Genomic DNA, 25,241 nt, shown 5'->3' on the forward strand with positions numbered 1-25,241 from the left:
TGCAGCTGGAAGATTTGTTTATGTGTATTTCATCGCTTGTGGTCGACATTGCAGCATTTACAGTACGTCTGCATGGTTTTATAGACTCTGTAACACTAGAGGGAGCCACTCACTCGGTTTTTATCTGCGCCGCTGCTCTGAAGCTGCTCCGCCCTCAGCGTCTAATGCTGCCTTCACGTGCTACTCGGAAACCCCACTAACATTACTATAACTTTTTTTTCTCTTCTGTGACAGTTAAGGGACTTTAGGTGGACAAAACGAAGCAAGCAATAAAATTAAAATTTGATGAATGTTTATTATTAAAGTGAATGTGACTGAAAACAGAGTAAATGCTATTTGTAACTTTTACATCACATTTCTGATAGTAGGTCTATTATAATTCCATAATTCACCTGTAATACAATTAAGTTTAAACAGCTTCCCCCTCGCTGAAACGTGGCAAGTGACAAATAACCCCCTTTCTCTAAACACATTAGGTCCTTTTTGGTCGTTCATTTGCGCTGTTTCAAAATCATCTCAATCTCCGCCGGCACGTGAAGGCAGCGGACAGTGAGCAGGTAGAGCCTGTCAATGAGATCCCAGGGGAGCGAGAGAGAGTCCGGGAGGTAGACTTCTGGGACAGTGTCCTAACTGTACACGGTGTCTCTCCTGTTTATCAACTTTAAATGGGGATCACAAGGAGTTTGGACCACTCTCATTCCGTACTTTTTGTAGTGTTTCTACTCTGCACTCGCTGATGAGTTTGACAAACGATTCATTTTCCCTCGGTGTTCTCAGGAGGATCGTATCCAATTTCTCATAGTGCAGCGGAGACACTGAACTCGGGGAATGCCTTTTTTTTCTTCTCAGCGTGTAGGTTTAAATGAGGACCGACTATAGAAAATAAGTTGATGGAGCTGATACAGAAATCGCTTTGGTTTCGGACCCTGTTTAATTACGGAGTTATACGCGCAGGAAGCAACGGTCCATTTGGTTCTCTTAATAATTAGATAGAGCTCTATCCTGAATTGAACAACTTCTTCGAGGATTATTATCGCAACTGAAAAAAAAAATATTACCCCACTTTTTGGCACCCTGCATGATCTGTCAACATGCCGTATAACTTTCCGGCGGCAACCTGTAACCCAGCCTTTGAAGTTCAAGTCGTCGCTCCTCTGCGTTTTATGTGGATTTATCCAGAAAATGTGGCGCCCACAGGACGTGCTATCTTTGCCAACTCGCGTTTGCTCTCAAAATGTGATTGTTAGGTACAGTGACTGGTGTACACTGTAATACTATTAGTTGTTCAGTTGCGGATGAAGATCGATACACTGTTGCCAGGACCTGCCCTGCTGGGAGAGAATACAACAGCCCACCTATAACGCAAACACGTTACAAATGAGGACATTATGTTGTCTGTCTCCTGATGAGCAGGCTATGCGAAGCCAATGCACACTTCAAGCTCTAACACAACACAACGTGTCTTCATGGTGTATTTGTGCATACAATGTTTCGCCACCCACATTAATGACACTGGATAAAAGCTCATTATAGCTTTTTTTTAATCTCTGGAGACACAGTTTTCTGTGACGAAGCGCTTGGCTCCATGTGGGGCACTGAGTGATATGTATTTCTGTAGCGTGTCGAGCTTGAATATTAACTCTGGTGCTGAATGGAAGTATTGGGACATTCACGCGTGAGTTACGATGGCAGTCCTCCAGCTTTAAAAGTTTGGATTGTATCCGTTTCGCTGTAGTCGTCGAGGCACAAAGAAGAAGTGGGACGTGTATATATATATATAAATATTTTCTCCGTTTTGTCTGTGTGCGGTGCTTGCCTGCTTTGAAAGTCCACCATGTGCGGCCGGGCACCGCCGCTGCAGCCGAGGCCATGACCGTCCCCCAGCGGCGCCTGGCCGGGCTCTGGCCGTGGCTGCTCATGGCGGCCCTGCAGGTGGTGCTGGGCCAGCCGGGCCTGGAGTCCGAGCGGCCGGCCCTCCGAGCGGTCATCATGGTGACACTGCTGAAGCAGGAGCCGACGCGGAAGCCCATCACCCTGGAAGGGGTGTTCGTGGGAGGTAGTGCCGGCAACGCGGAGGGAAAACTAATGCAGGTAAGGTGTCTGAAAAGAATGTCTACATTGTGTGCCCACACCAAACATCCCCACTTATCATTTACCCCCAAACATATTAAAAAGAGGAATACTTTGAGTTTTTTCCACTGGGTAGAGTTACAGGGGTGCTGCTGGGCACCTGTTGTCAGAGTTGTTCAGCTGCTTCACGGGGCCCAAACTCTCTACCTGCCAAATGAAAAGCTGTTATAGGTCTTGTTCAAAGGCACTTAAGCAGGGTGGATACGTGGGAATATTTGCTCTTCCATGCTTGTCTTATATTTGAAGGACAGTCTATCACTTGGCATCCTTTGTGCCCTGATATACATTTACATTGACCTGTTGCTCTTATGCCATTTTGTCTCAGGTGATCCTTCCATTTAACAATTTTATTGAAGTAGATGTTCTGCTGTTCTACTATCTGAACAAGTGGACAGGTGATCATTGGGAGACTAATCTTTTGCTAAATGTATACGCTGTCCTACAGTACAGTATCAAAAAAGTATTGAAACGCTTTGAAACTCCCTCAAGTCACCCACTGGGCTTATCTCTATCATCATCTCTGATGGATTATGTCAACTGCAGAGTAATAATCCAACAATCAAAGCCCATATATTAAAAGAGGTCCATGTAAAAAGCATTAATTTGGAAATTACTTTTCAAAGCACACCCTCTTGTCTTTCAGTGCACCAATCCTTCTGAGGAGTGAATGTTGGCCCCACCTGTTTTTTTAACCTAAAACATAGTTTACACAGTGTCCACTTTCTGATGAAGCAAATGATGTTGACACCTGCACTCGTTGCTATACACCATCAAAATACTGTAGTGACCAAGGGTTACAGTGCGCTGTATCTTTCCAAGAGCTGCTCACAATGTCACGCTCAGAGCTCAGCATGTGATGACAGAACATCTAAATTCCTTTAACAATAGTGATGACATACAACTGTTATTGAGGTTAGTTTGCATTCAATCTACTTTTACCTATCCCTGAAAAACAGGGGTTTGGTTGAGGTTGCCAACCTTTTTAAAGGTGTTGCTTTTCTAAGATGACAGCTTTGTTCTGCATTTAACTATTTATGACAGCTAATGTTCTTCCAACATTTTTAATACCAAGGTGTGATGGAAGACTGTTAAACAGCACAGCAAATCATGTTTGGACCCATGCAAACCTATAATTTAAGCAAAAGTGTTTTTCTTTTTTTGCCATTTAGAAAGAAGCATGCCCATGCCTTGCAAATGTAAAGTATGTGGTCTATTCAGTGTGCATATTTAGGATTCAGGAGTGGATTAAGGTTCCTGGGCCATAAAGCTCGGCTGTGTCAATTTATTTACCGTCTCCAAAGAAACGGGACGACAGATATGAGGCACTGTAGGATCTTGTCTCTCTTCACTCACCAGGTGTGGGAGGTTTTGTGAATGGCAAGCCAGATGCTGCAGTTTGCTGTAATTGATAAGGATTTACATGGCTTCTCCACAGAGAAAAGCCCAGTATTAGCCATCGCCATCACTCCTTTTCCTCTCCAGTTAAAACTGATTTGACTTTAATGTGTCTGTGTGGCATGTTGACAACATGTTATGGATGCTTATCACAGTACTTCTGAGATCAAAGACACTTCCAGCTTTCTGGGATTTCCAGCTTTCTTTATTTTTTCCTCATAAAACCTCGCACAGTTTTTTGGAAAGATCTGTGGGCCAAAATATAAATCTGCTGGAGAGTAAAGCAGTCAGATAAAGAGTGTGTACGTTCATGAAAAGATAGTAACCTCCAGTCACCAGATCTCAGCTTAGAGCTTCAGCAACATACTGTGCACATTAAGGCACAGTGGCGTGTGGAAGACAAAGCTTGATAAAGGTTGTAGAAGTGATTTCAGGTGAAGACTCACTATGCTACTTTTTTCTACAAAAACATGACTGTTTTCTTATTTCCCAAGTCAGATCTTTGATTGTGGTTCGATCCAAGGCTTGGAAGGTATAGTTTTGTCAGACTCTGTCTTCTCAGGCTGTTCCCACAGTGCACAGAGGTGGTGTTATGCAGCAGGATGCTCTTTGTTGCAGCTTAGGCCTGTTCCAACAGGTCCTCATTGCCTCTGCAGGCTGCTTTATGGTCCCGCTTTATGTTCCTGTCTTCCAGTGGATGGGGGGGATGAAGGCTGGAGAGGAGGTTGAGTTCTAAAGATAGATTCTCTGCCTTTCTCAGTCTTTGTTCCCTTTTTAAATCTTAGATTACACTCTCTCCTCTGTGTTAAAACTGTTCAGTCTATTAATATATTATCATGACGACAAACCAAATTAGTAGATGCCTGTCCACCATGAAGCTTAATTCCTCCAGTGTGTACATTAGGAGTCCCAGAAGCTACCCCAGAGTACTCCTCTGCACCATGCTGAAGCATGACAACCAGTTTTTTTAAAGCCACAGTCGTTACTTGTCGTTTTGGCCGCCAGTTGATCATTCATTAACAGGTCACCCCCATGAGCCACCGGCTGTGATGCTGTTCTATTAAAATTGTCTCATTCTGGAGGATGATATCCAGGACAACGACAGCTGGCATCAGAAGTTAAAGGTAAATTTAATATAAAAATTACATTGCAACTGTTGTGTATCAGTGGTATAACAGAAAAAGATTCATTTTTACTGAGCTGTTCAAACAGTATAGATACACATATTGTAGCCTTTTTAGTAATATACTTTGTAGAAGTGGAGATGAAGTTATTTCTTTTAATCATCATCAGGTCCTGTTTTGACCATGTTTGCTATAAAAACTGTGAGTAGTCGGGATAGAAGAAGTTTCCTTCAGTGTATTCAAGTCATAAGACTTTGCTTTGGTACGTATCTCCCTCTGATCTATTAAACTGTGATCTCCCTGGAAGTGTGCCCTGTCCTCTGAATGAACACGTTCATTGGAACACTGGCTGGGGTCTGGCCAGCACTATTTGGACAAATACAAGTGCTGAGGAATTTTGACTCTCTCTCCCGCTTCCAAAATGAAGCTTGCTTAATGACCAGAGAAGAAGTGCAAAGGCTTCTGGGATAACTTTGAACTTGAGAGGAATGTCAACTGTCCTCTGGCCTCTGTTGAGAGAAGGAGTCGGGAGTTTATGCTGCAACGGGCACTGCGCCCAATTAAAGGAAGCTAAACATCATAAAAGCTCTCCTATGTTCCCTGAAGGCCATCTTGAGTTTCTTTTCATCCTAGCGCTGTATTTTTCGGTCTTTGTACTTTGAAATGTTGAATTGACCTTTGAGAGCTCCCTTAAATACATCAGCTATAATTAAGGCACGCCAGGCAATTGACTGAACACCAGTTAACTCTGCACCACTTGACATTCTTTCGTCTCCCTTCTCAGTGTCCCGCAAGGTACTGACTGCCTCCTCGTCAACTGTCCGGGGCCACTACTATCTGCACGTTCCCCCGGCTGGCCCTCAGCATAGCCGTTTGGGAACGAGGGATGGGAGGGCGGAGGGGGCGCTGAGGGAGAACATCAAAGCGCGTCCAGTTCCAAACGTGAGCTGGGATGATTAAAAACCGAGACTGTTTACACTGCACTTCCCATATGGGCCCTCTCCTCCCCCTCCCTCTAGATTTCCTGTCCATACTTCCTATCTCCCTGGATGAGATAACAGCCTGTCCAGGGCTCCTCAGGGCTCCTCACTGCTTTACATTGTTGGGGGTTGCTGCTGCGCACAGTTTTGCTTTTGTTCATGTGGGATAACATTAATATATATCATCATATCATCATAAATATGTGGATTTTTTGAAGGTTTTCCTGAAGCGTGAGCAGGTGCCTGGAGCTTTAGCCTTACGTATCAAACTTCTGCACTCTTAGTTGTGTGAGAACTCTTGATTGGATAGATGAAAAGTTTTTAAAACTCAAAAACATTCTCTTTCTCTCTCTGGCTCATATAAAGTCTCCAAATATTTGCTTGCTAATGAATCTGCAACAAGCCTTTGGGTAATAAACCCGCACATTTGGCAAACAGATTGACTGACTGAAGTCTGATTCGTACATCTTCTTAAAATACAGTGACAGTGAGGTTCGCAGCAGAGTGGTAGAGGCTTGCCCTGAATTTTGCTGGAAGCCTCACAGCGATCATGTCCGGCATGCAAAGCTCTGCCATGTCCACCGGTATGGACACCATATGAGACCTCAACATAAACAGCAGTAGAATCACGTCCCCATCAGTCCAGTCTGCCCCTCGGCAATACTGGCAGTTACATAAACGTATGAATAAAATTGCCATAAGCTCACAATTTCCCCTGCTTTGCCACAGTGCCTGTTAAAAAGAATGCTGACTTCTCTGTGATTAACTGCTGTTTGTGTAGAAAGGAAGGCCATTCAGGGACAAACGTCAACTTTTTTTTTTTTTTTTTTTTTGTTGCCTTTATTGGATAGTGGGCAGTGAAAAGGCAGACAGGAAACAAGGGGAGAGAGAGATGGTTATGACATGCAATAAATGTCCCTGGCTGGAATTGTACCAGGAACGTTGCGGTTATGTGGCATGCACAGTAACCATTTGGCAATCAGGGCACTCCAGACAACTGTCAACTTTAAAGACAGCATATAACCTAAGAAATGTTGATACAGAGATTATTCACATTCCTTTATTTGGCCAGACAAGCCTCACTCACACAGATCTGCTCTCAGGACGTGTTTGTCATTTGTATTTCCACATGGTCATCAGTACAGTCTGCCTGCTATTGCATTTCTGTCGTCTTGTTTCTGTGTTGCCTCTGGCTCCTGCCTTGAACAGACCCCCATGTGTGTCCAACCTATCAGACAAGCTCTGGGCTAATGGTTTCTCCTGAGCAGGGATCTGACAAAGCTGCATGCCTGCAGCACAGGAAGCAGGGGCTAGTGCTGTCCTGTCCACCCTCTTCCACAAGAGTTGACTGTTGAGATGTTTCTTAGGGCACTGGGAAGAAGGGAGAGGCAGGTAGGGGAAACATGGCAAATCTCTTAATCCTGTCGCCCCCCTTCTTTTTAAGTCATTAGACCAGGTCTGGAATTCTTGAATGTGTCTGTCAGGCTCGTGTTATACAACACATTCTTTTCTACTTTTCATAGCTCTCTTCATGCAAATAACCAGGGAAGGTCTCTATTACTTCAATATGTACTGTCACTCATTCCCTCATCTATTTGTGCAAAAAAAAAAAGGCCACATACTTAATTCCACATTTTTGTAGCACACCCATGTAGAGCATACAAGCACACACATGCTAAGCACACACTCACACACAATGCAGTATGGTAAAGGCATTACTACTGGACTTATCCTTGAACTGGCCCACAGACAGGGCGAGCTGGAGACGACAGAAGAGGAAAAAAGGGAAGAAGAGAAAACATCAGAGCTGAAACAAATAGGGCTGGGCGATAAAATGATAACAATAACTATCTCAATATAATTTTCCTCGATAGAAATATAACAAATGTTCGATATGATTAAACTGAGAGGCTGGATCGGCTCGCACTGGCTACTAGGAGCTGGCTAACAGCAGCAGCTAACGACTGTGTTTCCATGGTGCGGTGCTTCTAATTCACTGAGCCTCGCCTCCATCACAGAGAATAAACTACATTTAGGCTATTACATATACCATTATCACTAAAGGAGGAAAGAGAGGAATAGCTAAACATAAGAGAGAGCAGGAGAGCCAGAGGGGGAGAGGGAAGCCATTGCTAGCTGCTAAGCTAAAGTAACTAGCAGATCTGAATAGCATGTTAACAACTGTGGGATTAGCGAGAAATTTGCTAAAAGAAGGAGAGAGCTATGAGTGCTTGAGCATAACAAGTATTTGTTTAAATGTACAGCCAGTAATGAGCCGCGCTAATGAAGAATATAGCAAAATTAACTCAGTTGATAGCAGCACAAATGCTACCAATAACACAGAAAAGCCGGCAACCGGAAATGAGACAATACACTTACTGCAGCACATCAGTCACAATTTCATCTGGGCAGAGGTGATTTCTGTAGGTTGTATTGTGGTTATTTTCTTTTGTATAATTTAGTTGGAATTTAAATGCTTATGTTATCATGTGTTACTTGACATGTAATTAACTTTGCAGTCTGAGCCATCTTACATGTCCTCTATCACACTGCAGCATTTCATTTTTCTATTAATATATTTATGTTAAAATGACTCGTTTCACTATCAGAATTTGATCCATTCGGGCCTATACCATTTGAGTCTAGAGAGCCACGTGATTAACAGCCAAACAGCCAGCGTGGGAATGTTGTGCCCGACATGAGATTTAAAAACTCCATGTACTATAAAATACAGAGAGATTTACCTGGCGGTGATAGGTTTAATCAGCATTGTGTGAACTCGTTTGGCAAGAGCTTGAATGTAACAGACGTTCATTTATATCTGGTTTCTTCAGCTTTCACTCAGGAGCAAAAATCAGCCTTTAAACTGGAATGAAATAATGATCTGTCATTTGTCTTGTTAATTGCCTATATCGACTAATATTAACATTTTTAACGTGATAACATTTTTTGACCATATCGCCCAGCCGTAGAGACAAACAGCATTATCAAATCTCACATTGTCCTCTTACACCACTGTGTTTGTGTGTTTCCATGTTCACACACTTAATTGATCTCAGACAGAGTGGCGGAAAAACACGTGCGTACATGCATAAACACACACTTAAATTAAATGTTAATGACAGAGGCTTTGTCTGGCTCTTTCTTTTAGAGTGGTTTTATTGTCTGTCCCTCTGAGTAACCACCAGGGTACCGAAGGAGTAGCAAATGTACGCAGCTCTTTTAAGTTGTGCCATTATGTAGCCACGCATGCATCACAATGGAGAGAAGTGAGTCACCGCTGAAGTGCTACTATAAAAGAGCACATGCACGCACTCACATACATTCATATATTCCTTTGATGGCACCGTACCTGACCTAGGGCAAGGCAGGGCCAGGGTGTATTTAGGGTCACTGGAATTCAATTATGTTAAATGTCCGGGGTTAAACTGTTGAGAATACCTTGGCATTTTTGCATTCCCAGTGAGACGGGTATCTTGCGTGACCTTTCTGAATTTGTCCTGACAGTTCATGTCAAGTGAAACACCTGTCTCTTTCCAGTTGAAACCGATCCACCGGGAGTACAGAGGAAAGCCTGCTGATCCATCGTGGGTGTGGAGGCCAAGCTATCCCTTCCCTGGGGGATCAAGGCCACATTTATAGAGATTTACAGAGAACCGTGTTGCAACAGATGACAATAACACCATACGGCAGGAGAATTCGTACGCTACTAGTAAAAAAAAGTTGGCCGTGTCTGTTCTGTATTCTCCCCCAGATGAAAGGTAGGGATCACTGGGTTGACCAAAAGGTAGTTTCATGCCCTGAGGTTTAATCATTAATACAACTTACAAATGAATGAAGCTTTTATTATTGCCTCATGCATATAACTATGCCTAGCCTGCGTGGGTTTACAAGATATCACAAACTCATATAATCAGATCTAGAATGCCGCACATACATTTTCAAACAGCACTACTACTATAATAAAGAAAACTAATTCACTTTACCAATCAGATTTCAAATGTTCATTGTCTACAAGAAAATTCATAAACCTCTGACATGTGATATATAATACTACAGACATCAGAATAGACTAAATAATCCATCTTGCCTTCTCTTCCAGGCTTTGAGACCAAGTTAGGAAACTTAAACTCAATAAATTATCCAGGTTTTGATCATCTGTACACCAGATAACTGCTGAGTTTTGTCGAGTCATTTCATGGAAAATCATAGCATGTCCAGTACAAAAGAAAATAGGACTCACTTTTCCCTTCTCCTAACTCACACAGCTCACGCAAGCTGTTTTCTCCTTAAAGATCTCTGAATCTGCAAACCTCAGTGGACAGAGAAAGAACAGCAGTTCTCAATTGTGCAACTGAAGGTCTTTGACTTCAAGATAAGCAAGATTAAACATGACTCAGGGCCAGACTTTTGTTTAATATGCATATCTGTCCTTCATTTTAATTAAATTTTTATTCATACTTGAACAAAAGATGGAGTATGTTTGATGTACAGTTTGTTGAGGGATGATTTGGCTTCTATCATTTGAGACCTCATTTGTGCTTGCTATCATATCATTATTATGTGGGTAATATTCTGTTCATTTCAGCCAAATGACTTCATAGATAATGTAAGTTATCGCAAAGTCTTTCACTAATAACTTCTGCCCCGCCTGCGGTGGCAAGCGCAGCCTTTTCTGCTCCGGCCAACATCAAAGGCTCCGAAGCTTCTCTGCAGTTTTTCATCTCTCTGCTTGTCTCGCTCTCCCTCTTTCTCCCACAGTGCTGCTCGGAATTCCTCCTCCTCACCTCCTCTCCTTTAACCAGCCCTCTCTTGTTTCTTGACAGCTTTTTAAAATGGTTGTAATTCATTGCGTGTGCTTTAGTTTTCAAGGACAAAAATGGCTACATGCACTCAAAAGGCAGGAAGCGCTTAGTTTGCTGAGAGGCTGGAGGAAAAGAGTCATCACCATACCACAGATAAATGCTCTCTGACAAACTCCCTCCCTCTCTGTGGCTCCCTGTGGCTCCTTCAGTCACTCTTTCAGACATTTTTTTGTATGTCTTTGTGCTTGCCGCTTTGGCAAATATAGCAATAACACCTCCCAGCAATCTAATTTTCATACAAAGTTGTTTGGTTCTTGACAAGCTGAAAACTGTTTGTATAACATGTTTATGACAGAAAAATTAGCATCTGATCTGCAGAGTGAATTGTTAAAAAAGCAGAATCTTACAGTACGAACAGAGCAGTCTTCTGAGTGGAAACAAATTCTCTACTTTTCTGCTTGAACGCTTGGCTCAACGATCCGCAAGAGGAAGAGCTTTCACCTGTGTGACGGTCTGATTCTTTATGTATGTGTGTACAAGCATGAGTGAGTCTTTGTGTGTGTGTGTGTGTGTGTGTGTGTGTGTGTGTGTGTGTGTGTGTGCGCGCGCGCGCGCTCCCATACTGAGATCATTTACCAAACTCTATTAAGCGGGATCAAAGTGACTTAGATCTTTCAGTGCTGCATGACTACAAAAGCCATATTGTAACCCCAGATCCAGGGAGATAACACTGCTGACAAAAAATGCTTTATGTCTCCAAAAGTCACATGGTCACCTCCAAACAACAAACAGCATGTCCCATTTTTGACCTTTTTTTTTTTTTTTTGCCTCCTTCTCAGAAAGGCTTCAGTGTTAGTTGCGGTAATGGTGTTCGTACTTCACCGCTTCATGCAGTTTGATTTATTGAATTAGAAAAGCTGAACACAAATGTCAAATTTCACTCTGTGACAGTATTATAGTCTTAATCGAAATGATTTAGTCTCATGGCAACAAAAACAAAAACGGCCCAAAAGTGGTTAGAGACATGTCGAAATATTAGCTTAAAAATCTTTCCGCTATTGCCTCGCAGTACTGTAATTCACACTGTCACACTAATGAAGGCCACATGCCACCCATCATGGCTGCATTAACCACACTTTAACCAGGTAGATGTGTTCTCTTCAGAATGGGAAATGCAGCAGCTAACAAGTAAAACTATGACAACCTGCCCAGTACAGGTCCATTTATAAAAGTCTTTATATTTTTATGGTGGAAATTTTCTTAACCAACAGGTGTCTTTGTACGTACTGGCTGAATGGGCTTGAATGGGTTAAGGTTAAAATCCTTAAAGTCCTCCTCCACTCAAAAATGTGTTTTTCTTCTTGTTCCTTCAGTTGGATGTTTGAGCTTCACTGTGCAGAATGATTTATTTTCAGAGTTTGACACTTGAAGGATGTTTTCACATTCATCTGCTGAAGAGGGAAAGTTTCTCTGAGCTCACCTCCAAACTCGGTTTAAGGCATGTTCCTACGGGCATGATTTGTGACATCACAACTAGTCTGAAAGCCAATCGTGGTTCAGTATGCAACTTACACAAGTGTGATGTGGAAACTTGAAGCCTCCAGTGCACAAACACTGAGAATGGACCTTTCAGTGAAGTAAAAGACTTCTTGCGTTTGAAATGAAAAATATTTGCATATTCATAGATTCTGGATTTATCAATGAAGGAGAAGAAGTAGATGTAATTTTGAGGTTTTTTTATGCATTTATGTGTTAAAACATGTCTGGAGGGGGTCTTGTTAGTGGTAACAGCAAGTATGACTTAAAAGTACAGGTCCTTGAATCGTATGTAGACGATTTGCATGGGAATGGTGGACTCTGCCAAAAAACATCCAGAAAAAAAAGACATAAATACTAAAACAGGGGTTGATTTAATGAAAATCTTGAGGATTATTACTTTAAGGACTTATCCTTGAAAGACTGATGTAAGACTCTATATGCGTCCCTTGTTAGTTGCTAAGCTTTCATAGTTAATAACAAAACGTACAATGCCACTGAGCTTCTATAAAACTAACAGTAAACCAGATAACAGGTTTTCCATCATGGGAATCCAGTTATCTCATAACAGCAAACACTTTATTGGAAATTGGTCAGTGTTAACATGTCATTTTTTACTGTCCTTCTGTTGTCTCCCTGATTTAAGATGGCCTGTAACTGATGCAAACATAACTTCCCAATAGAGTTAGCATACCAGACATGTCCAGTGAAGAGGTAGCATGACAGATTTTTGTCCAGGAAAGGCTCAAAACTGTGTTTTTTAGAAAATGTTGTATTGTTCTCATGGGAACTTGGTGTATCTCAATATAAAACTCTGTAAATGGAAAAATACTTTGTCGGTTTTTGGCTTGAAAGATTGCTGTGTATTTGCCCTTTGCAGCTGCTCGCCTGTTCCTAATGACTGCTGTTGGAGCGGGAGGTGAATAATTGTTCTCTGTGAACATGGCTGATCATCATACATCCAGTCACATGCCTGCCAGCATGATAGATGGCTGTTCTCTCAGTCGGACCAAATGAAAAGTGCATGCCTCTGAATTAGACAAGGAGTTAGTATGTCTGCCAGACAAGTGTGTTTCACTGATGTGTTCGTCTCTGCTCACCTGCAGGGAGAGTTTTCCTCTTCCCCTTCAGGGAGTTTTTGTTGGAAATGCACACTCAGAGAAAAAGTCACATGTGCCTTGCTGAGAGAATTTCCTTGCTGAGCTGTCACATGGCCTTGGGCGCTAAATGCTCATATGCATGCGCTCACAAATGATTTCACACTGTTTTACCGTCCACTGCCATCAGGAGGACCACTTGAGCCTGCCTCTATTTGATCAATTCTTTTTTCCACCGCAAGTGATGTTTAGTGATAGTGCATCATGCTGCCGTTTTTTGGTGTTCGAGTCTGTTTGGGTCGACCGCAATTAGGTATTCTTGTGTGTGTTCGGATTGGGTCTGACTGTGCTCAGGTCCGCTTTGGATGAAAATTAATTCATGCACATTTGGTTTGGTAAGGTTTCCCACATGAAGCATTCAGACGTGAAGACCTATAATGAGCAGGGCATCCTAAAACTAGTATACTGTAGGACAAGTGCCAAAATGAGTATGACTGAGAGACCCACGGAGTCCTCATCAAAGCTGGCAACTGATTTAATCACCGATCGAGTTGCTTCACTGCAATAACATACTGCAGATTTACGAGGGCCATGATCCCAATGTCAGTCAAGTATCCAAATCACCTCCATGGTTTAAAACTGCCAATGATCGTTAAGTGCCAATCAAGGAGACCACATAACTAATCAGCTAGCTGGCAGGTGAACAAGTAACCTAACTCATTTGAGGAGAGATCGATTGCCAGCATCTCTCTCTCTCTCTCTCTCTCTCTCAATAGTCTTTTTTGTTTGGCATTTATTTTCTGCCGTGCCATGAAATATTACAGCGCAGATCAGTCTCTGCACACATTCACCCTGCTATGTCCTTGAGCAAGAAAGAGAAACTGAATCTCTGCCAGCCTCATTGTCATTTTCTCTCATCCTTCTTCCAATGTCATATGGACTGAGTCAAACCCCCCAAAAAACCCTTCCAGATTGCCCAATCAGGCTAATGATTGACAGTGTAGCGTGCTAAAATCTAATATCTGTTCAGGACTGTGGCACTGCACGCTTCTCATAACAGTGTTTTCAAAGGCTCTATAAGCACTGTAAGGCCGTTTTAGAGCTCCCTTTAAGCGTGTGATAACAGTGCTGCCCCCAGCCGTTTTTTTAGCACAGGTGGAATAACTGATTCAGCACAGCCATGCAGTGACCTTGTTGCACGCTCCAAAAACAACTAAAAACAAAATAGACTGTTCCTGGTGCGCTGTCCAACAGGCATCAGGAGAGAACTGCATATCCAAGAGACCCATTCCCATTGGCCATGACCTCCTGACTGGCTGCTCCTAATTAGAAGCAGTCCCTCACAGTGCCCCGCTCTCTTGTCCAAAGTAAATACCTTGGCACCCAACAGGAATGCTGACAGACTGCTGTTTAGGGTGCTCTGAGAGAAGCAGGAGAGCTTGGACAGTCACTGACTCCCCTCACTCACGTTTAACCCTCTGGAGTATACACAAGAGAAGATATTCAGCCAACACTAACAGCTAACATCAGTCAGCAACGGAAACACAAATGATCTCATTGTTGAACTCACTCAGAATATGCGTTACTATCTTGGCTTTTTCATGCCAGTGTTGGTGCCTGTGTTGGTTTTCCACTCGGTATTCAGATTATTCTCTTGAAATGGCCTTGACCACAGACTGGGAGTTTGTAGGAAAGTGATAGAGCTGGCAGAGTATCATCTACTCCTTGGTTACATAACTTATGTATTTACATTTACTCCAACATTAGGCTTCCTGCAGCCTGGAAGTTAAAAAAACAGATCCTCTCTCTCCCAGTGTCGACTGCCCTCGGCACACAGCGGTTGACTGAAATCAGGTGGGCGGATCAAAAGGCAGTCTGTATTTGAAAGAACAGGGCCATGATGTCTCATCAGGGCCGTTCACCTGATAACCTCCTCTGTGGGAGCCGCTCCAAAGCAGTAAAAAAAAAAAAAAAAAAAAAATCATGTTGTTAGGGCTGTCCAAAGTCATATCGGCTCCTTTTCTACTTCGAGATGGTCTGCCGGTGACCAGAGCTGCCAAACCTCATTCCCTCACAGCCTGCTATTTAAACCCCCTGATTGTTGTGCGGGAGTGGAGCGGAGCATGGTGTTGCTCTTTGTTCTGGGCCCTAGGTTAGGGTTAGCACAGCATTACACCACAGCAGCCCTGCAAGCCAGCTCTAAAGACTAAAGCAGAGCTGTGTGTGGTTTGGTGTTTGGTCTGCTCACTCTGAGATTAGAGCAGCAGGTTGGCAGAGGATTGGGTAATGACATGTCTACCGCTCTCGAGTCCTTGGCCTGTCTGGGACTGCGGGGCTACTTGAAAGCAAGAGGCACACACACACACACACACACACATACACCTACACATAAGCTTAGTGCTTCCTCCACTACCGGGGTAAATTTGACCATAAAGTATCACCAAGAAAGGCTAACATTGTGGTAACAAACAACATAACATTTATGATCTCAGCCAAATGAGATGTGACACGGTCTGCCACTAATAGTCGATGACACACAGATGACACAATGTTCTACTCACGACACTGAGTCGAAAATCACATTTTCCAGGGCATTATATCTCTGTTAATGTATATAACAAAATGAAAATAAAGCAGAAAAACATTGGAGGAAGTGTGCAGTGGCCAATAACAAGTAACTAAATAACATCCTGGTGGCGGTGCCGGTGTTTAAAGTTGTGTAATGAGAATGATAATGGAAATAGAAGCCCATTCATTTGAAAGATTGCTCATAGCTTTGATCTCCGCTCTCTTATACTCCATTAACAGAGGTATTCAATTAGTGTTTGTCCTTTTTTACGCATTCTTTCCATTTTACAAACGTTCGTTTGTACATGCTTGGAATGTTCCCCTGGAGAGGATTTAGTGTTTTCCGCATCTGTGTATTCACAGCACTTAACACTAGAAATGAATGCACGTTAGTAAGTCACACATTTGTTCCAAATCTGATCCGTCACCCTCCAAAATCTCAACAAAACTGCCAACACTCCGACATCACAGTGTTGGGATTATTTCCTAAATTGTAGAAATGTATTTGCGTCGCATGAAGTTTGTAACTTGGCTGGTTTTCAAAGCAGTTAGATAGGGTCGGTCTTGTTAAAGGACTGTTTACATCCTGCGGTATTTTATGAGGACGGTCCTGTTGAGTGCTCATTACAACACTGTCCTATATGAGTCAACAGCATGTTTATGAAGCGCCAGTCCAAGCCCAAGAGTCAGGAGTGGAGCCAAGTGTCCCAGTACGCTAGCAATGCCAGATCTATCTGAGAGAGGGAGGAAAGGAGGGAGGTGGGGGCGAAGGGGGCAGTGTGTCTACTGCAGTTCTCTGACCTACCTCCATGCCACTGACTCCCAGTGTTTGCCCACTCTGTTAACTATTACCAAAAGGCTGTGTACCTTGGCTGCAGCCCAACGCTCTTACACATACTGTGGCCCATTATCAAAGGAGACCTGCACTACAAGCCCTGGAGTCCTTCCAAAAGGCCACAGCCACAGTTTCTGCTTCAAGACCTATCCCAGCACTGCAGCACTATCTGAGCACTCCCCATCGCTCGCTCTCTACCTCCTCCCATTCCCTCTCTCTCCTAATCCCCTTGCTTGAACATGCACATGTTGGCTAAACTGTTCTTGGCAGGTACCTCACCCACTCACACTTCTTTTTATTATCCCTTTCATGGTTGCATTCATTTTCTTCAGTGTGGTTACAGTACAAAAACATTGAAAATACTGCACATTTTAGACAGTTAGCTCATAGTCAAAACACGCACAACTACAGTTTGTAAAGATGATATGATCTGCAGGTTTTTTGGTAGAATTCAAAGTATATGTCATTTTGAAATTATTCTGCTACTCTCGTGCAGTGTCATAGCACCACCAGACTCTTTATTGATTATCATTATTTTTGGATAATGATAAACTCGAACAACAGTGAAACTCAACATTTCAAACGGTTGAGGCTTTTGTCTCACAATTATTAAATAATTTTATCATCAGTTTATGTTGTAAGGAAGAGTTTTGACACAGAGGAAGATGGCTGCTTGAACAGGAGGCTCCAGCACCGTTGCCATTTATTTTGCTCTAATCTTCTGATATCCATGATATTTTTACTTTAATCACAAGTTACCAGACCTAATACTCATCTCATCCATAACCTAAATGCTGAATCCTCGAAAAACACCCGGGCTCCAGAGCTAACGCTAACTCAAAGGATGGACAGACCAAAAGCCTCAGATGCCTGTGTAGTTGAGCCGACATCTAACGCTGCCATTCTTGCTCTTCTCCAAAAGCTATCTGAGGACCCAACAAGACATTTCACGGACATTCGGAAAGATCTGTCGGAAACACGGAGAGCTGTTTCTGCTGTTGAGGAGAAATTAGCCGATGTGCTTACCCGGATGTCCAGTGTGATGGCAAGGCTAGACATGCTAGAACACGCAGAGAAACAGCGTTTAGGTATCTTATTATCCAGACATGCTGCCTGACCCTGGTCTTTTACTGCCATTTCTTCACCGCCTCATATATCATAGGTCATTAATTTAATTTTGCTTCATTCTTTTGACCATGTGCGGGCTATATGTGTATGTATTATTTGTTTTTCTCTTGCATTCCTGGTCAATTATAGTTCACCCCGTATAGATGCAGGCATCTCTGCATGCCTGTGTTCTCCATATAGGCCACATGCCAGTCAGCATGTATGTTTGTGCCTGTCTCCAGATCCAGATCTATGAGGCCACATGTATAGATATTATCTTTAAAGGACAGGTGTGTGTGTATGGGTGCACATGTCTAGATATATGTATGTATGTGTGTGTGTGTGTGTGTATGTGTGTGCATGTACATACGTCTGGGTGCTATGTTCTTCTGCATGGGTATATTCTCAGTTAGTTTCTAACATGTCTAAATGCTATTATTAGTGCTACTACGCTGAGAGGAGTTCAAATATAAGGATACATGTGTAAATGTGTGAAGGATTGCAGACTGAATGCATAACAACTGTATGTCCGCAGATGTATTATCTCCTTTTTCATCATTTTATTTGTTTTATCCTATATTTCAGCTGTACCCTAACGCAGCTGTAAATCTATTGAATGTGATCCGGTGACTCACAATGTCGATTCAATGTTCACCAGTTAACGGATGTTATCAGGAATCTCGAAGAGTAATGTATCTCTTAACTTTTCTTTGATTTATTTTGTTTCTTTATGGTTTAGGTTTTTTTTCATTTTGGGGAATACTATTGTAGGAATCCAGGCCACCATATCCTGTCTGTTGAGGTGACTGTGTTCAATACGTATTTATTTTTTTTCTATTTGCACTCTGTGTTCTATGAAGGCTTCTGATATGTATTTACATATGTTCAGGAAATGTTCGCCCGTTATACTCACTCTAACCTGAGCTTGACACTGATCAAAAAGCGAGCGCTATTATGTGGGCTTACAGCAGCAAAAAAAATTGATTGCTGCATGCTAGAAGCCACCCCCACGCCTTTTCCCTTAGAGCGTGGGTTCTAATGTACCTAGACATCGTGTACTTAGAACTATCAACAGCCCATGTACATGGGGCAAAGGAGTCAATGATAGAGAATTTGGTCTCTGTGAAGCTAAAAAGCCTTTTAGGATGATCGCATGTCTCGAGTGGTGGCCTGGATCCTGGGGGGGACTGGGACCTGCTATCACTATCAAACTGATATCATGACTTTATTATCTCATTATTCCAGATAACAAATTACAGTTTTGTGCAAATTTAGCCTATTTCATCAGTCAGTTATTCTGAGATAACAATATATTGCTATTTTAAGACATCAAACATTAATATAGTATGATCATGACTTCATTATCTCATTATCTTGACATGACTTTGCTGAGATGTAGCCTGAGTGCCTAAATGATTTTGACAGCCTATGAGTAAGCATGATCAACTAATCAGATTTTACATCAATCAATGATTGATTTAACAGTCAAATAACCAAATAATGAATAAGCTCACTTGGGTAGAATCTTTATCTACATCATTACAATTGGATGTTGGCAAAGCTGTAAAATTTGCTTTCACTAGATGTTAAGATACGTGGGTCATGATCACAAGAAAGCTATTTTATGTGGAAGTAATTATATAATTGTATCATTAAAGTTATTTTAAGATTGAGAGATATGCTGTAAATTGTCATTTTAACACAAACACCTAAAACAAGCCTGTTTTCCAGTTCTGTAACTATATAATAATAATGATGCAATGAGAATAAACTTCATTGATAACCTGAGTTTGGATTATTCAGGATTATTTGTGGACATTTCTGCTCTGATCTGTGACCTGTACGAGATCATTACAAATCAAGCTTTGTCTCGACATCGCTGTGCAACAACCTCGTGTCATATAATTTAGTATGCATGCTTCAAATAAAGGTTCTTGTATACAGTGCAGTATAGTATTCCAAATTTTATAAAAGAAATTTTCGTCTCTTTGATTTTTGTGCCAATCTGTCACAAGTGATTCATCCAAAGTTCCAAGTATTGAATAATGTAGAGCACATGTGACCCAAATATAATATGGTCAACCAGATTCAGAGTTAAGACTGTCATGTATGTGTTACGCCCCCTGTTGGTTGGTACTGATGGTACTGTACTGCCATATTGTTCATCTTATTTTACACTCTCCATTCAATACATCTAGAATAGAGTTTAACCATGGATGAGGTAATATTTCGAGGATCTATTCTGCGTTATTTTTCTATTTATTGTTAGGATTTTTTATTGTGTATTCTTACACATGTCAGTGAGCAGTCAGGTGAACACTATGAGTGTGTGTGTGCGTCTACTATAGTGTATTATGTTGCTTATTTGATCAGGTGGCAGTCTCATCATGCTACAGCCAGGTGCTCGCCCATATTAGCTCGAATCTGTCTGTACACATGGTACTCTTGATGGCATGTAAACATATCATACTTTGAAGTGTGGATAGCCGTTTGTGTATTAAACTTGGAATCTGATTCTTTATAATTGATATATAAACAGAGCGCGCTTTTGAAGTGTGTGTGTGGCACAGACTGTATCTGAAAATGTGATGTCAGATATCCTCGGGCCATACACTGCTCTGTTGGTTCAGTGAAGCCTGCTAATGTGAGAGAGATAATCCCCCCTCCGTACCTCTCCCATGCTCACTTCCTCTCCCCAGCAGGAAGTCCTGGCCTTTTTCACCCTGACAAAGCAGTGGAGACAGTAGCCTCTCGTTGGAGTCTTATCTCTGTAGCTTTTGATTAGCTCAGAGGTGTTCACTCCCTGTTCTGTCATCCCTGTCTTTTAATGCCAGGGGGTAAAATGATCAGGCACACAATAGCAGCACCTACTGCGTCACTTTCATCCTTGACCTGATTGTGTTTCAAGATATATTTAAGTTATTTTAGATACATAATAGCTCACCTGCAATACCCTCAAATTGCATCTGACAAATGCGACATATTATACCAGCAGCAGATTGATGATACGATTGTCAACAGGACTGAGATTCCACAGCCATGCTAGTGAATCTGTGAGGCTTTATTTAAGGACAGCAGTGCTTTTAGCTAAATGCTAATTTCAGCATGCTAACACACTCACAATGACAATACTAACATCCTGATGCTTAGCAAGTATAATGTTGACCATGATTGCCATTTTAGTTCACCGATTAGCACTAAACACAATGTATAGTTGAAGCTGATATGAATGTCATTAGTTTGCAGGTATTTGGTAAATACCAAAATTTGGTAACCAAAATATTTGGCAACCTGAAATTTTGACCTGATGACAGCACTAGAAGAAAAGTTAAGGGGTCACCAAAGTTATTACAAATTATTCTGAGCAGGATATGAATGTCTTTACCAAATTTAATGGCAATCCAGCCAGTAGTTGCTGAGACATTTTACTCAGAACCACACATTTCAACCTTATGATGGCACTATAGGAAAAGTCTGGGGATAAACAAAGTCAGTAGGATACATCCTCTGGGGACCATGATCCATCCAGTGGTTGCTATGATATTTCAGTCTCAACAAGACATTGCCATCTATGCGTGCCATGTCAAGCATGACTAAAAACAGAAAGGCTCAACACTTTATTTGACTTTAATAAGCGTGTGAATGTGCATACACATGTCAGCTTATTGTGTCATACTCTTTGTGTGAAAGCTGAAAGTCATAAAACAGGAACAAATTTTACAGGCGTTGACAGCAATTAGATTTCCAGTTTAGTTGTTCTGTGCCTATCGGCAGTTATCCCGTTTCATTTCAGTCTAGCCATGTTGCTGTGCTCTTTGTAGTTTGTTATATAACACTTCAGCATTGGTTGCATGAGACCTTTGCTGAGAAGGCTGGCATCATTTAACGGGTGTCTGGTTGGTGCCCAGAGGACAAACAGTGGCAGCACTTTACAGCTGGGTATTGCTAAAGACTTCACAATACAATGCATAATGATGAATGGGCCACAATATGGTTAAATTACATCTCTACAGTTTCAAGTTACAGTGTCTGCAGTTGCCACTACATAATTATGTGCAAAATATACAGTTAAAACCTCCTGAACACAGAATTAACTTTAAACTGTCTAATTAGGCACAACCTGAAAATTGGTGACTAGTGAGATCTCAAACTCACCATCCACACACGCACAATACACACAGACACACACTCAGACATAATATGCCCTGCACTGACCCAGTGGTTCCAGCCTGCATGGCGAGCAGGGAGGAGAGAGGGCAGTACCCTTCAGAGGGTTTCTCCTCCACGCCTACGACGCCTTTGTTTTCTCGCATAATGATTTCCTTTTGGGTCACCTCGCCAGCCTTTCAGGGCAGTGAAAGTGGATCTGTCCATGGCCTCTCCATTACATAGCCCATCAGATAGGGAGCGCTAGATAAGTCCCCCCTGTATAATAAATGTCTCATATTTGATCTTCACAGGTGGGACCGATCTCACAACACTGTAGCCAGGGTGCCTCTCCTGGGACAGCTTGCACAAACACCTGCTCTTTAGGAGGAGAAAGACACGTCTAGTTTGCCGTCTGAGATACACAAACGAAATGTCAAAAACGCACACAGTGATGCAGTCGTTTCCTGTGACTCTGTACTGTCGGTGCGCGGGAGGGTGAAAGGTTAACATATCCTTGCTTATTCAACCTGACCAACCTTTCAGGGAGCTTTATGGTGCGAATCGTAAACGAGTTAACCCCCAACCCAGAGTCCCCTCTTCATACCTCGCCTCCATACAGAGTACAAGAGAGAGCACCTTCGCCTCGTCGGTTCAAAGTTCAAACACAGGGCCCGGGCAATCATTGACACAGTAAAGCGACGCACCACTTTAATGTAATGTGTACCAGGAAATCAAAAGGGAATATAAGATGGGTTGGCTCCAGAGTAGACAAGAGATCATGAATACAGTGGAAAGCAAATAGTGGAGGCAGAGTGTCAGGCTGCCTTGTTAGCAGGTATAGTATTGCAGGGCCGCGGTCTGAATGGGAGGCATTGGAGAAATGGGAGGCAACCCTAGCTGTGAGTTATGTTTCCCTAGCGGCACCGGGTATGCAACACTTGTTCCCTCCTTAGCGTTCACCAACAGTCAAAGCCTTGACTTGTCAATAATTTTTCAGGGTGACATTTTCCTTGGAGATCATTGGCCAGCAGGGTTAGGGGTGTGTTCCGCTAGACGGCCCACTACAAGCTCTCCCTCTCAACTCCACCTATCGCTTCGGTTAACTCTTGGATGCTTTGTGCCCTGGTGTGGTGGAAACACAGTGCTTTTGAGCTATGGCTGCTTCCCTGGTTGTCTATACATCTCTGTCCTGGCATTTAACAGAAACATACATTTGACACAACTAAATGCCAGGAAAAAAGTGAATACTCAAAAGAATAGATTGGAAAAAGCGAGCGTGCTGCAGGCTGTTGAAGCTACAGACTTTACTGCAGAACAGTATAGCAAAATCAATTGTATCAATTTACATTATTGCATTTCTCACGGCCCTTTGTCTCGGCTTATCCTATGTAAACAGATAAAAGGTTCTTTATATCGGTCAGCTATTTTAAAAACCACAATCAAGTTTGTTTTTCCAGCAGTGGAAATAGCCAGCCATGCCTCTATCTCTAAATAAAAAAAATGGGTTACAGTAACAACCACTTAATAGCATTTAGTTTAGTTAGTGTTTATCTATGGTGTTTTACAGTATGTATTGGAGTGCTACAGTACATGATACACACGTACTATACAGGCTTAGTTAACTGATCAGCTGACCCCCGTGATGTTGTTGCCAGTGTTTGTATTCAGTAGCAATGGAAACAGGCATTTCCCCATTTTATCTACCCCGTTTCCTCCGCTATACAGATTCAGTCATTGTAACCTGCACGCTTTACTCTGTCATCGTCTACCTGCTTCTTGAGCCCCTTTATATTTTTAGATCTCTTATCTGATATTGTCATGGCAATGTAGAATAAACAAACCGTTTTGGTAGCTGCAGGTTTTTTTCAGTTGGAACCTGTTTCTGGCTCCTTTGATCAGAGAGGCCTTTTATTCTGCCAAGAAGCTTGAGAAGCTTGGGGTGGGGGTTGGGGGGTTAGGGGGGCGCTGGAAGGAAAAATGAAGCAGCCTGAAGAGCAGTAGTGTGCCACAAGTCTTCTTTGAATGTGAGGAGAAAGGAAGACATCTGACAATGTTTAGCAAAGTTTTTGAGTTTTTAACCAAGGTTCCTTTAGAGACTGAGTTGACAAGGAAGTATCTATAATGCCAATGCCAGGATCAGACTGCACAATACCACCCTCAGGTCAGGAGAAGTATATCAAATGAATGACTCCAATGCCTAACACTTTTTCATAAGTGTAAGGGGTAAACAAACGGAGAATCAGCTGTTAAATATCATTATTTATGGCAACTGCCTGTCTTCAACTGTGTCAGTAATCAAACCAAACAGCCTATCAAAGGTCATGGTCAGTATTCAAAGTGACCAATCAAAGGAGCAGACTGTCTTTTCCATCCCTGCCTCCAAAGTCTCAAAAGTCAGCTTGACAGGACATATTCGTGGGATACTATACTCTATACTCTGCTCTTGTATCCTATGCACGCCTGGTTTTTATGTACGCAGGTTTTGAGACTAATTAGATGCCATACTAAACGTCCGTGGTTGGTGCAGTCAGGTGGAACAGTAAAGTCATCCCTGGCACCTTCCCAATCACTTACCTACATCACACAAGTCTTTAAAGATGGCAAACTACAGTATTATAGGGTCGGGGCCCAACGTGTCGTCTTCTGTGTCTCTTGGCATAATTGGCAACCATGTAAATACTACAGAGAGGTACTTCAGTGCACCTTCATTTCTCTTCCAGCAGATTTGAAAGATGTTCACATTTTGGTGCTTTCGATTGTGGTAAAACGTAGAATTTATGAATCGTCTTATTACTGTTTGCCTACATTTGTGGGTGACAACATGTTTCACTTTTCATCCTTGTGTGGTTGTACATGTCATCGTGACTTGGTCAAAGTAAATGAGTTTCAGTTGGAGAGTATATCAGCCGGGGTGGTTGACACTGGCATTGTGGGACGAGAGGGGACGGTCGCATTGATTGAGTAGGTGTGTGGATGTGCATGCACAATTGTGTCTATGTGTGCCAAAAGTGTAGGTGTTTATGATGATCCGTGCGTGTGAAGTTGTGCATGAGCGCTGAGCCCCTACATGGTGAGGTCACTGCTCATTGGCCCTTTTGTGGGGGTAAGGTTGGGGAGCACTGATGCCTGCTACAGAAGGGGAGTGTGGGAACCAACTGGCCACCGCATAGAGGGTGGGGGTGGGGGTAAAAGATGAGGTAAATGTTCTGGAGCCCAACAATCAGCATGTTGATGTCTTCACTGGGTGGCCTAGTTCTATGGGGGCTGCAGGTTGCTGGGTCTCAGGGCACTATGGGAGCTCTGGGCAGGGACACACACCACCATCCCCACTGGATGATGGACAAGCTGTGTTCAGTGCTCAAAATAACAAGATGAAAACTTTTCTCAATAGAATACCAGTAATTAAACCAAGGGATAGACAAATCTATTCAGCCAAAGACATAAATAAAGTATTTCAGCAATACTACGAAAAGTTGCACAAGTGGTTCACAAGCCTGCCCGCCCTTAGTTGACCC

The 25,241-nt window shown here is 42.4% G+C and overlaps 1 protein-coding gene across 3 annotated transcripts in view; it reads left to right on the top strand.

Moving 5' to 3' along the window:
- Positions 1-132: 132 nt before the first annotated feature.
- LOC122995274 (E3 ubiquitin-protein ligase RNF43) overlaps positions 133-25,241 on the top strand; it is an 88,970-nt gene continuing 63,861 nt past the window's right edge. For 2 of the 3 annotated variants that reach the window (XM_044370357.1, XM_044370358.1), the window contains exon 1: positions 134-2,091. In XM_044370357.1, coding sequence (XP_044226292.1) covers positions 1,870-2,091 — 222 coding nt within the window. In that variant the 5' untranslated portion in view covers positions 134-1,869. Of the gene's footprint in view, positions 2,092-25,241 lie in introns of all 3 variants that reach the window. The other variant, XM_044370359.1, reaches the window with a different exon arrangement.

The sequence above is a fragment of the Thunnus albacares genome, chromosome 13, assembly GCF_914725855.1.
Source record: "Thunnus albacares chromosome 13, fThuAlb1.1, whole genome shotgun sequence".
NCBI lineage: Eukaryota > Metazoa > Chordata > Actinopteri > Scombriformes > Scombridae > Thunnus > Thunnus albacares.